Consider the following 13,655-nt stretch of genomic DNA (forward strand, 5'->3'; position numbering starts at 1 on the left):
GGGGGCAGAGCATCCCCGCAAGGCCAGTGGATGAAAACCCCCAAGCCCTGCTAATTCCTTAAACCTAGAGGTGTAAGAGTCATGCTGTAGATGGCAATTTCATGTCATTTATTATATTAATATATAGATTTATACCACATGAAAGGCTCAAATGGGGATGGCTCAAATTAGGGAATGGCTCATGTGCCTGTCACACACAGAGGGCCCGAGCACATCGCCAGGGCCTGGGACCAGGGCCACACCTCGCGTCCCTTAGAAGATTTGGTCATTTTGGGAAGGTATCCCGGTGCTTCCCGTCCAACTCCTGGGTGGGACCAGCGGCCACCGAGAGCTGGGACGGGCGGCCAGGCCACGCCGAGCTGTCCCCTCTGGAGCGAGGCTGCCGGAGGAGCCAGGCAGCGGCGCCAGCCGGCGATGAAACGCAGGCCAGAGCCCTCCCCGCTGGGGCCGCGAACAGCCGGTCGGCAGCGCCCCGGGCCTGCCCGCCGCCCCGCCGCCCCGCCCAGCAACGTCACCCGTCCAACAAAGGGACGAGCGAGCGGTGACGCTTCCGGGTAACGTACGTGACGTCAGGGCGATGGGCCGGGCCGGTAAGATGGCGGCGGCGGCTGGACGCGCGTTCCCCGCCCTTCCCACCGCCCGCCGCCGCTGAGGGGGCGGTGGCAGCAGCGCCCGCGGCCCGCCCCGCCACAGCCCACCCCCGCCACGGGCCGCCCGGCCATGTAGACGGGGCGGCGCGGCCGCCCTTCCCCGCGCAGCCGCCCCTCTGCCGGCGGGCGCCATGGAGGACGTCGGCTCGGGCGTGAACGCGGACGCGGAGGTGCGGAAGCTGCAGGAGCTGGTGAAGAAGCTAGAGAAGCAGAACGAGCAGCTCCGCAGCCGCCACGGCGCCCTGCCCGCCGCCCCCGCCAGCCCCAAGCGCTTCCTGGGTGGTGGGCCCTCCCCATCGCCCCCCGCCGCCTCGCCGCCCGACAGCCGCTGCCTCACCCCCCGGGCCGCCGCTCGGCGCCCGCCCCCCCCCGAGGAACCCGGCGGCGGCGCGGCTGGCGAGGACGGCAACGGCCTCTTGGACGACGCAGCGCTACTCAGGCCGGAGGAGCTGGAGCGGTTGGCCGGCTGCGAGGAGGACGAGACCGGCTGGTGAGTAGGCGGCACGGGTGGGCAGGGGGATGAGGTCGTCCCGCGCCGCCGGGAGGCAGGGAAGCCAGCGTCCTGCCCTTACCCGCCGTTCCTGGGGCGAAGGGGCCGTTTCCAGAGGTGGGCCTGGTCTCGGAGGTGGTGCCGGGGCTTTGTATAGGGAGACAGCCTCGCCCTTTGAGGCTGGATGAAGGAATTAGCTCTCCAAGATGTACTGAAGCCTGCAGGGGAAGGGTGTTTTGGTTTCTGCACCTCACCTCGCGGATCCCTGGAGGCCTGCAGCCCTCTGCTTTTGTTCACCTGCGGTGAGAGTATTGCGTGGGGTCACCTGGAGACTGGAGCAGGCTCCAGTTCTGCCGCAAAATGAGTTGTCAGCGTTTTCAGAAGGTGTGGAGGCGTTGGGAAACTTGTGGCCCATTTCTGGGGTAGAGCAGAATTAGCCTACAGGTACTGTTACACTTCTTCAAACGTGCATCAAACATGTTTTAAGCCTTGATTTCTTTCAGCTGTGAAGGCAGCAAATGTAGCATACTCAGTTTCATAAATGTGTTGTCCTCAGGTGTTTTCGTTTATTGCTAACTATGTAGGACCATGGTTTACTTTAGGCGGTTCCTCTCTTTTTAAATGGACTGCTTACCCTGCTGCTCCAACAAAAGCACCTGAAGGTGGCTGTTCAGCTTGTCTTTATTACACTTGGATGAGCTTCTACTGAGAATTAAGAAGGTTTTCTGTCTCTTAATGTCTTGCTGTTCTCCAGCTGTCTTTTTGAAGTTTGCTATGACACTAGTTGCAGAGCAGCATTAGAGCTGCAGGAGAAATAGGGAGGAGCACAGTGTCAACAGAGAAACGCAAGGGAAGCATGTACAGGGAGGAAAAGTGTAACAAAAGCAGTCTGACTTGGGTCGGAACTGGTTGTAGTGTCATCTACAAAGGTCTCTGGAGCAAACACACAGACAGATTTAAAAAATGAAAATGTCTTTAAGAGTTAGAAATACCTCTTAAAATGCTGGAATGATTCCATGCATGATCAATGTTTTAGTTGCTCAGGGAGGAGACAATGTGTGCACTTCCTTAGAGAAGTCATTTGCCTGACATCCAGCCTGATCCACTGCAGAAGTATGAGAGCATGAGTTTATTCTCATCCAATATGAGCTTACTAAATTAACATGAGGCATCATCTTCCAGATGATGAGTCTCTGCAAGGCAACTACTCTTTTTGGCTTATGCCGTGTAATCCACTGGTTTATAGCATGTGAGAGAAATAGAATATACTAAATTTGCACAGTAAGTTTGGAGTTGGATGGCCAGTTTTGTAAATTTTATGAATTCTAGTGATAGTAGATGTTACCATTTTATATATTAATCCTGAATCATGAGCAACATAATGCATCTCTTCAATGAAAGTTAATGTCAGAACAAAGCATATGGTGACAGTGACAGCATAAATGCTGTGTGGTTTTGTTTATGCAGTTCTGGACACTCAGAGGCAGGCAACATAGTTCACTGAGTGCTGTTCTTGCTGGTGTCAGGTGTTTGGCACATTACTTGTGCTGCCTGTTATTGTGTCTTCGATCATGTTTTTACGCAAGTTCTAGTCCTCAAACCACAACAAAACTTAAATGCGGTCCTTTACATTTCTTAATTAGTTTCCTAATATTTTAGCAACTATAATGCTAATTCTCAGTCTTGAGACGACTGAGATACAAAAGCATACATGTGGAAAAGAGCAGTTGTTAAAATTTGATTACTGTTGTACATATCAAGAAACATGGCTATGTAATTTAAAAAAAAAATCATGCTGTAGTATAATATACACTTGGTGATAAATGTGGTTTGGCTAGGTTGATTATTTTTTTTTTTTTCCAAATTGCTCTATAAAAATGGAAATCAAACTCCCAGAATTTCTGAACACCACTTAATTCAACTGTAGAGGCACTAAATACTCTAAAATATTTTTTTTTCCTTATGAAGGTAGGATGACTCTGTGCATTTGATGAATGGAGATAATTGCTCTAAATGAAGCTGGAAATTTCAGAGGGCTAGTGGAGCAATCAAAAAGAAACAAGTCTGTGAAAATAAGGGGGATGATATAAGTTTATTTCTCTTAAACTGTTCCATAGGATCCCACTCTTAAGGCCTTGGTTATGCAAGGTCACTCAAAAACTAATTGAATCAACTGAATGTGTGAATGTACTTGATAAAATATAAACCTCATGTGAACTCTTTCAGGTTCAAATGGATTTGGATCACTGCTGCTTAACCCAAAATCCTGTTTAAACTGTGGGATTATACCACTGTAGAAATCAAAGACCACTTACCAGCTGAGGAAACCTAATGTGGAAACAAACTAAAGTTGAATCACAGTTTGTGCATAAAAAATTGACTCATCTGGCCTGTTCTGTTTGTCTACGTGGAGAATCTAAAATTTGTCTTGATGTTTGTTTTCAGAATGACCTTGCTGTGGGAGAAAACAGATGCTGAAGGGTCCTGGTTATTTGTGTTCTTCCCTCTGTGTTCTGTAATGGAGGTGTTTTTTTCAGACTGTGTATTCATATACCCCATTATGGAATTGTCTGCAGACTTGTAATGGCAGAAAAAATAGTTTTCTTCTCTGTTAAAATTACATTGTTTTTCATTTAATGCTCACATAGATAAGTGCCTGTGAACTTTGATGGCAAATTTAAGATGGAACAGTTGATACTGTGACTGAAATTGATACTGAATTGAATGTGACGTGTTATTTTTTAAATCTACATTTTGGAGTTGATCAGCTCATCCTCAGGTTTTAATTCTTAAAATGCTTTTAGATAAGTCTACACAGGACTAAAGTGTAAAGTGAAATGGTAGAACTAGCTTAATTACTAACAAGTGAAAAGAACTTCGATACTGCTGTGTTAGTGGCAGCATTAGCTATTAAACCAGCATTACAGTATTAGTAAACTTTGGGACTGTTTGTATTTTTGCCTTTTTTTTTTTTTTTCCTTCACCGTGGTTAGTTAATTCCAGATCTCTTTTAAGTTTTAAACAGTTTAGCACGAGGCAATCTTCAGATCATATATCAAATTACTAAAAATATTTCAGTGGATTTATATTGAGTTTCTTTGCCATATGCTTCTGAACCCTACTTAATATGCTGAAAGTTTCTTCCTAATAGAGTACTAAAGGTTGCCAATAGGCACCTGTGCACACGCACACAGTGCTGAGCTGTACCTAGTCCCATGGAGCCTTTGCTTTAGGCCTGCTAATTACTTCCTCAAGGAGTTGCCAGTGACTTTGCTAATCTGTTCTGTGGGTGTTCCTATTTAGCTGTTCTTGGACGCAGATTGGATTGAATTTAATTTTTTTCCAACTTCAATCTGAGCAGGTCTTTTAAAATTAGTTAATTAAAAAGAGAAAAGGGCAAGAAGGGGGGCCAGAGTGGAGACATCTTTGGAGAGGCAGGACAATGTACACAGCTCCTTGCCTGACTTGCTGGGTAAGGTTGGGTGTGGAAACACATTTGAGACAACTTGGTAACAGCACGCAAGGTGGCTTGCTGTATTTCTTCTTAAAAGTGAGCTGTCCTGAGTTTATTGCAGGGTAAGTGCACATGTGGGCAATTACTGTAGATTAATTAACATGCTGTGAATCCACTGTAAGTTGCTTTGTGTTAACTTGTTACACAGTCACTTATGTAAGCTTTCTGAGAAGCTCTCATTTAAGCATGAGGAAAACATACGATGCTTTTTCTTCAGAATTTGTAAGCAGCATGTGCATAAAGGGGTATAGAGCTTGCTGTGTATCTGTTTTGTATGTCTAATTGCTCAGCAAACTTCAGAGCAGTTGTGTCCTCTAAATAATAGTGCTACAAAAGCTAGCCTAGTGCTTATCGGTGTTTTCATGGCACTGCAATCTACAGTCTCCTTGGTAGGGCTGAAATAGCAAACAGCTGACTGACCTTGTTTACAAACAAGAGGCAGTTACTGTGTGTTTAAAGTGAAATTTCTGGTGGCTTCAAAGGTCAAAAGTAATATTTTTAGTGCTTTTAAAGACCTCATATTAGCTTGATATCCTGTTTAGTTAAGATGGAAAGCAAGAATTTATACTATTATACGTGTTCTCATTCAGCAGCTGTTTCCATTAAATTAACACCCATTTTTAATAGGCTATGTTTCCATTCTAGTAGTCCGTTCCGATTAGCTAAGTGGCTGTTTTGAGATACAGAGGATGAAAACATGATTGTCATTGGTAATTATTGTCTTTCAGCTCATCTCTCTTAATATCCTTTGAGCACTAACTATGTTTTGGAACCCCGAAGTTTGCCATCGTGAGCTAGTGAAGTGTAGGGTGTCTTAGGAGAGAGCTGCACCTGAATGAACTCCCATTGTTGCAATGACACCACAGCATTTCCTCTTCAGCTCCTGAAGTGGCATTGCATTGACGTGGTTTAGGCCACTTGGAAACTGGACAGTTTCTGATCAATTCCTGCCCTGTGACATAAATAAAAGAGCAATTGATGGTTTTCATTTTGTGGCAGATTAAATGTCAGTCTGATTTAAAGGTGTGGGGTTTTTTCACCAAATTCAGATAATGGTTTCTCAAACTAGGAAGAAAAGAAGCATGTGAGAAAACTAGGGATTAGAGAAGTTACCGACTTGTCAAATGAAACAATTGGTATAACATCATATAATATTCCGTTTGACTAATGTCTTTGGGATATCTGTATTGTGAAACACATGTTTGAGGGCTGTAAGAAGAACTTCTTTCCATTTCTAACTTCTTGTGTGATATTTATGGCTTTTAAACATGTTCGATATTTTGATATTATGAAAGCTTTAGTAGGAATTTCCTGTGTTGTCTTAATGGTATTCCTGAAGTTTACCTCATAATCATGTCTTGTTAGGCATGATTCACATTTCTACTTTTTGTAGGTGTAGCTCTCAGGCCTATTAATTAAACAGACTTATTGTTTTGGAACACATTTAATGGGACATGGAACTTTTCAACTTTTCTCTGTTCAATGTAAGTATCAACAATACCACCTTAGAGCATATATGCTCTAATATATTACTTCTGAAAAGCTTCCCAAGCAGTGGCCAGTTGTACAGAGTTTGTGTGACAGTTCTAAGGAAGCTACATGATGGTGTTACAGGAGTCTTCCAAGTTTTGGAGGCCTCTTTTTCCATTCTACAATGTCCCTTTCAGACAGTAACATGTTCTTTTGAGACAAGGAAATGAATAACTGCTGTAATTTCCAGCAACTAATCAGAGCATGGGTAAATATCTTTAATTGTTGGTGATAGGAAGGTAGTTGTGTTCCTAGTTGCACTTTTCAACCTCTTTGAATCCTCCCAATTCTAATTGAAAACTGCATCACATGGTTGAGATGTACTGCTTTAATATGGAGGTTCAATGATATTGTCAAAGCATTTTTGCCATATTCATCTCCTTATTTTGAGAGAGCTGGAGTTTTGCTGTGACTCACGCATCTCTTGGAACTGGGAGCATTAAGTTAAGTACACCAGACAATTAGTAATTATAAGCTGAGCAATGTGTCTCAGTCAGTTACAACTGCAGGATAGGAGCCTTGCAGGGGTAGGGGAGAAGGAAAGAGGATATATGTGGGCCAGATATGTGCATCAATGTAACTTAGCTTTTTGCCTTTTTTTTTCTTTACAACCAGAGATTCACTTCAGATCTTTACCTGTAGTTATTTATTCAAAATTCACCTTGAAATTTAACTTATTTAAATTGCTTTAAATAGAATGTCTCGAAAGTTTTAGATTGATCTAAAAGAGTTTAGATTGGTACTGTTGTGTTCTAAATTGTGTGTTTCCAAGACTGTTGAGTATTATTGCCTCCTGAAATATTTTTATCATGGAATTTACTCCTGTATTTTATGGGAATTTCTTACCAATCTGACCTTAGGCTTCTGTTTTTTCTTCACATTTTCAGGTTGCTTTCTTGATCCTGCTTTTGCCTGCGATGTGTTTTGTCTGCTCTCTTGTTTAGTTGACTCTACTGTACCTGCTCGTTTTTGCTTAAAGTTAATGTAGCTAAAATAAATGAGCTCTAATTCAAGTTCCTTCCACCTGCCATCTTCTTTCTAATTCAGATCTGTGACTTCATCTCACTTTTTTTTTTCCCCTCTTCTACTGAGCAGTAGAAGGTTTTTGATATAAAAAGACTCTTCCTTTCTTCTTGATTAGAATCTTGGCTTCTGATTTCATGCCTGTGGTAACTAGCCTCTTAGTATGTTAATGCACTGGGAGGTGTTCCTCAGGTGAGGTAATCCCTATGCAGATATTCCATTCCTACCTCAATGTTGTGTCCTCTTTTTTTTCAAAGCCTTTTCCAACTCAGCTGTCTCCCAGTGGAACGTGCTACAGCTTGCCCAATTTGCTGACGTTATCACATGAGCTTGTGGTGACAACAGTCTTCGTGCAAAAGCTCTGCCGTTTTTGTGCTGCGTCTTCTGCTGTTGATCAGTAGAGCCTCTGGCTGCTTTAAGCTTCAGGTTGGTGCTGCTGTGGCACAGCTGACTAGTGACAGCTGAAAGAGAGGAATATTACTGTGTGCGGCAGAATCAGTGTGTCTGGCCTGCTTAGTGCTGTTTCAAAATAGGTCAAAGCTCCTGGGTTTCTTTTTGTGTACTGCTTTTGTTGTTATTGTTGGTTTGGTTGCTTTGTTCATTTGGTTTTTTACTTTGTGTCACTGAAGTGTAGAGTCTTTCCTGTGGAGAAGTTGGAGTGTTGGTTTCTGGTGTGTTAACATTTGTAGTAAGGATGATAAGCTGTCGACTTCCTCAATCGTTTTCAGCTTCCTGTTTTGAGAAAGTGATTTAGTAGTGTTTGAAGGCACGCTGGTAATCTTCATTCTTGAAGTTGTTGTCCTGCCAATCAGTGCTGTTGCATTGCTGTAGAGCGCATTAACAGGTACAAATGGGAGTGAGTATCTTCTGGAAAGCTCTTCAGCTAAGGAGGACCTGTATCTTTTGTGTCAAACAGTAGTTTGACAAAGCAGATCACTTGACTGAATGAAGTTATTTGTACATGCTTCAGAGTCTCCTTTCTGTTCTTTTTCCCTTCCAGCTGTTGCAAGGAGAATAAGTAGTAAAAGCATCACTCTGATTCTTATCCTTGGTTTGAGGTTTTTCTTTTTAAATCCAAATTAGGCAAAACACATAGAATTAAGTCCGTTTCAAAACTTGAGATTGGTTCTTTGTCAGATGGGAAATTAAGATCAGTGCTTGCTAATAATGAGACTTTTTAATTACATGATGTGCAAGAAACTGTCCTGGAAGAACCATTGTGTTACTACATCAATGCATACGTGTTTATTGTGAAGTAATGTAGTTGCATGAAACATGTATATTCTGAAGCTCTGTGGTTTCTTGAAATGTAAAATGTGAAACAAAGGCTATTAAAGGAAAAATAAACCAAACAGTTGACTCGAAAGAGATGGGAGAACCTGCAATATGCTTAGAAAGGGCGGTGGAAATGTGGGAGCTGCATGAGCCTGGATGGCTTCAGTGAGTAGACTGCTTGTGAAGCAAACTCAACAGTTGGAAATTGCAGAAGAGAATGTGTTAGAGCCATTTTTATTAGTCTTGTAGGTTTGTTGAAAAGATCTCTTGCGTGTCTTTCAAAGAGGACATGCACTTTAATTTCTTGCCTATTATACTATTACTGTAAACACTTCAAATGTGCGTGGAACTTCTCAAATACAGCTCTCCAGAGGTGTAGGAGTGAGTCTGGCCTGAACAGCACAGAAGTTGGTTTTGTTGCCTTTGACACTTCTTTGTATTGTGTAAACATACCTTAGGACCTAAAAGAGTACAGGCAAGTAAATGCTAAAAAGGCAGTAAATTCAAAGTGTTAGAGAGCTAGTACATGTTAAACATTACTTTTAACTGTATGCAGATAATCACAGAAAGTACAGCAATTTGTGTAATTGTTTACATAGTACTGTAAAAATTGAGTGGTTCTTGTGCTTTCCAAGGATCTCCAGGGCTATAAATATGTGATGAGCTCTTTGGTTTTGTTTGTTTGTTTTTTGTGGGCAGAATGCCTGTGAAAATTGTAGGGATTTCTAAAAAATCAGTTTTAACGACCAGCATGATACTGGCCAAAGCGCAAGCTTTGGAGTGTAGTATATGACAGTGGCTATTTGCATTGTTTACAAACAGCTTCATTTTTGTTTGAAAACCCGTCAGCTAATGAAAATCCTCTCTTGCATTTGCAAACATAGCTTTCTAATTTCACTGTTTATGAGGGAAGCGTGTTTTGGAGCATGCTCTGAATAGATAGATGCCATTTGTGTGAGAAATTTGTGGGGATCTTATAAGGGTGCTGCTTGGGAAGCTTTTTTAAGAAGTGATCTTAAGGGCAGTAATTTAAAAAGAAAAATCTACTAAAGCTGTTTATAAAAAAGCTGTTTGAGTTCTAGGATTACAGAGGAAGGATCAGAAAACAGAGCTGTGGGAGAAAAACTTTTGTGTTGCTGGTGTCATTGGCAGAAAGGAAATGAGTTTTTGCCGTTTTGTCTGGAAGCATGGCTGATTAGGCTGTCAAATGTTCCTCACTTACAATGTGTAGCGTACAACCACATTCACTTGGAGTATGAAGTCTCTCATTACTCCTAGAAGAAACACTAATTTAACCGCTTCTGCATGTGCATAAGCTCTAGTTAGAGCTGTAGGTCATTGTTGTCTTTTGCTGAAGCATATTTCCAAGTTTGGTTCTAGACCAAAGATAAGGTTTAAATTTCTGTTTTTGGAGTGTGTGATTGGTTTTGACTTTAATATGTTTGTTGAGGGAAGAGAAATTTTCAGCTAAATTTCTAGAGCCTTTGAACTGGAATACTAATTCAGTCATGGAATGCTGATGTTAAAATAAATAAATGGAAGTGCTGACAGGCAAAGGCCTCAGCATGTCCTGAAGAACAATATGGGCTCATTGTTTCTCTCTTTGTGCATTATCTTGTTTCTTGCTTTTAAGGCTTGACTGTATACCCCTTAGGACAGAGATACTCCCTTTTGTTCAGTTTTCAAAGGAAAAGGAAAGGATCAGGTGCTAGGATACAAATTATAAGTAAAAATGATATGTTTATTGTTCAAGGATACTGAAATAGTAGATGTGTTCTGTGCACTGTTCCTTGGCTGTCAAGATGCTTATCACTTGCTACATCTTTGTCTTTATGAAAACAACAGTTGCATATTGCGTAGTGCTTTATTTCTTCCTTTTAGGTGAATGTTACTTAAATCTGAAAAGATTTATCCTGATTTGTACATTTATGTGACAAAGTGAAATTGTCCATATACCTAACATGTCTGAAAAAGCGAAGACACTTTTGTTTCTGGCGTATCAGTCAGCGTATCCCAGTGTAACAATGCAGGCATCACTTCTTGCCAGAAGTCCTTGGGCAGCCATATGCTTTCAGTATTATATTGCATCCAAAATAGTTAATTTAAAGGTAAAACTTGTGCTTTCTTTGTGTTTTGGGATTGTACTGTAGATATAGTATACAAAACAGGAATAGTATCCTACGTGGTATTTTGTTACGTGCCTGATCTTATGCTCATTTTGTCTGTCTTCATAGATTTTTTTTTTTTTCCTCCTTTTCAGGTTATATACGTCCCCAAAGAAGAAACTAAATCCAGTGCAAAAATGTGTCAGTCCATTAGTTTGGTGCAGGCAGGTATTGGATTACCCAAGTCCTGACATTGAATGTGCTAAAAAGTCGCTGATCCACAGGCTGGAACAGACAATGTCAGGTGAGTTCCTGCATACTAACGCCACTTACGTATTTATTCTGAAACAGAGTCAGAATTAACTGATAGTTGTGAGAGAAGAGATGAGATCCCACAGTTACTTCTGTCTAAAGTTTTCGTTACGGTTTGCAAGCGGTAATTAGTTCTACTCATTTTTTGGATTGCATAAATAAAATGAAAGGAAGCATTAGACCATGAGTCATGATTGTGGAGTTTTATACTACCTGCATAGTTACAATTTGGTCAGAAGTTTTCAGGAAGAAACAATGTCCTTAACTTGGAGGTTTTCTTGTCTTATTTTAAAATAGAAGCCTATATTAAACTGTCATCATTGTTAGGTGCTTTTTTGTATGTTACCAGGGAACTTAGTTTTCTGTTAGATGAGCTATTTTATTTCATCTAAAGAAATGAAGGCCCAAATTCTTGAATACTTTGGGGAGGTAATACTGATTTATTTTTCTCCCATCCCTGGTGACTTATGGTCTTGTCATAGTCAGATTAAGAAATCCAGAGTTAGTGATTCTTCCTTGACACAAATTAGTTTGCTATATCAAAACTGGGGAAGAGCTGAGCATTTGGCCCTGTGAGGATGAAAGCCTACGTTCTCTACCCTTTTATTCCCAGCCTTTTTGATGTCAAACCAGCAGTAAAATGCTGAAGGTCTGATTAGAATTATCTATCTGGTTTCTTGCTTTATTTTGATTTCTTCATTAGATCCTATTTTTATGTATTTTTTAAATTATGGTGACTTAATTTTCTTTCTTGCTATTAATATCCTCTCTGTATTTCCATCTTTTTGCAGTCTTGTGCTATGTGCAGTCTTTTTTTTTTAAGCTGTTATCTTCAGGAATTAGAAGAATGGCAGAACTTGAGCTAAGAATATGTAAACACGTAGTTCCAGGAGTGTTCCCAACTACCAGCTCCTTTACATAGTTCACATATAAACTTTGTGCTGAGTTTGACTGTAACTTTTTTCCCCTCCTTGAATGCTTTTATGAAACAATGCAGTCTTTATTCTGGTTTGTACTAAAATTGTTCTTAATAAAATTTGAAAACATCGATGGTAGATCACAAGAAGTCCGTTTCTTAAAAAAAATCGTGGGCATGATGGTGAGTGTGCCGTCAGTATGAGTCACCTTTGATCTTTCCCTATTTCTTGTGCTTTGCGTATGCTGCCTTGATGACTGTCTTTTAACCATTTTCCTGAACAGTTACCATGCTATATAGCTTGTGACAAGTAAAGACTGAAATTCTAAACAATTAAAAGTACCTAGATCACAGGGATTTATGAACAATTATACAAGTTTTGGAGTTTGAATACTACTGAGTGTTTAGGACTGGATAGCAATTTGGTTAAGCATGAACAGTCCTGTTAATGGTTTGACTTTTTTCAGAACTGAGTAGAAATCTTGCAGAAGTACTGTAAATTGTGTTACCCTTAGGGTACCTTTAAAAATTCAGTCATAGTTGTAGCAGAGCTGCAGGAAGATTCACAATGAAATGGACACGCTTGAAAGTTTTATCTTTCAAGTGATGTGTCTAGGCAACTTTACCTCTTTTTTTTCCATAGACCTAAGTCTGTGGGCTGCCTCTGGCAGTGAAACTTGTAAGAATAATACAATTCACCTATAGTGCTAATAGGGGAAAATATGAGCAGTAGAAGAGATGGGCACTAATACTGCTGAAAATTGTCCGTTAGAGCAACCAGCCTACTTACAGATACAGGGCAACGGGAGGCTCTACTGGAGAAGGCAAGCAGTGCTGCTTGTAACCTTGTGTGTGTTTCCTAAGCCACAACTTCTGGAGTATCTTGTAACCTGTATTTTATATAATGTATCTCATGGACCCAGTGCTTAACCTGTTACTGGTTCAGTTTATCAATTTCAGTTCCAATCTCTAAGAAAAAGGCTTTTCATAGTACCGTTAGTTTCTCTTCTGAATCCCTGTTGGTTTTTCTTTTGCTTCAATTATTTTTTCTTTGTCAGTTCCTGTTGTTACATCTTTCTAGTCTAATGTCTTTTTGCTGTTTGTCAGTCTCAAATGCACTCTCGTATTCCAGACTTTCCTCTTCCTTCTTCTAAAGTAATCTTTTCCATTGCACAATGATAAAGGAAGGGTGACTTTCGGCTCTGTGCTGCTGTGAGCAGTTACTGAGAACACAGGTTGCACAGTGCCTTGTCTCTAGTTAGTTCAGGTTTACAGTTGCAGAGTGAGTCCTTCTGAGTGTTGGAAGCATGTTCAGACTAGAGGGAACCTTAGGTATGTTCTGATACAAAGACCTCTCTTAGCCATGCCTCAACTCCTTGGTCAAAAGTGCAAGAGTGCATTTCATGTTGGCTAGAAACCATGGCTTCCACTATGTGGTCTAAAATCGCATGGGGTTGAGCACATTGGGAAAGTAACTGCAGGAACAGGGAAATACCAGATGGAAGAATTTCTGGAAGTGACACTTTAAGACATAGTTGCACAGAATTATGAAATATTAACTTTGGTCACGTTGCAGTTTTTACGATGGCGGTGTTTTTATTTAAATATTTGAAATAAAGCACACGATCAGTATAGCTGGTAGGAGAACTGTGTAGCTATATATGTAAAAGAGCTGTCATATTTTCCATGCTGAGTTTGACTTTTCAACTAAGCATTGAGCTTGTTCATAACCAACTGTTATTTAGCTAACTTTGGTCTCAGTGATAGGCTTTGCTAATGATTGGTTTGAATTATTATACTGCAAGGACTACTGGAATAAATTTGTCACTTAAATGTAACA

At 41.0% G+C, this 13,655-nt stretch overlaps 1 protein-coding gene across 2 annotated transcripts in view; it reads left to right on the plus strand.

Moving 5' to 3' along the window:
* Positions 1 to 577: 577 nt before the first annotated feature.
* The window catches only part of SLAIN2 (SLAIN motif family member 2), a 37,081-nt gene continuing 24,003 nt past the window's right edge, over positions 578 to 13,655 (plus strand). For both annotated transcript variants that reach the window (XM_065837174.2, XM_065837175.2), the window contains exons 1-2: positions 578 to 1,140; positions 10,743 to 10,891. In XM_065837174.2, coding sequence (XP_065693246.1) covers positions 782 to 1,140; positions 10,743 to 10,891 — 508 coding nt within the window. In that variant the 5' untranslated portion in view covers positions 578 to 781. The remainder of the gene's footprint in view (positions 1,141 to 10,742; positions 10,892 to 13,655) is intronic.

Source organism: Patagioenas fasciata, chromosome 4 (assembly GCF_037038585.1).
Source record: "Patagioenas fasciata isolate bPatFas1 chromosome 4, bPatFas1.hap1, whole genome shotgun sequence".
NCBI lineage: Eukaryota > Metazoa > Chordata > Aves > Columbiformes > Columbidae > Patagioenas > Patagioenas fasciata.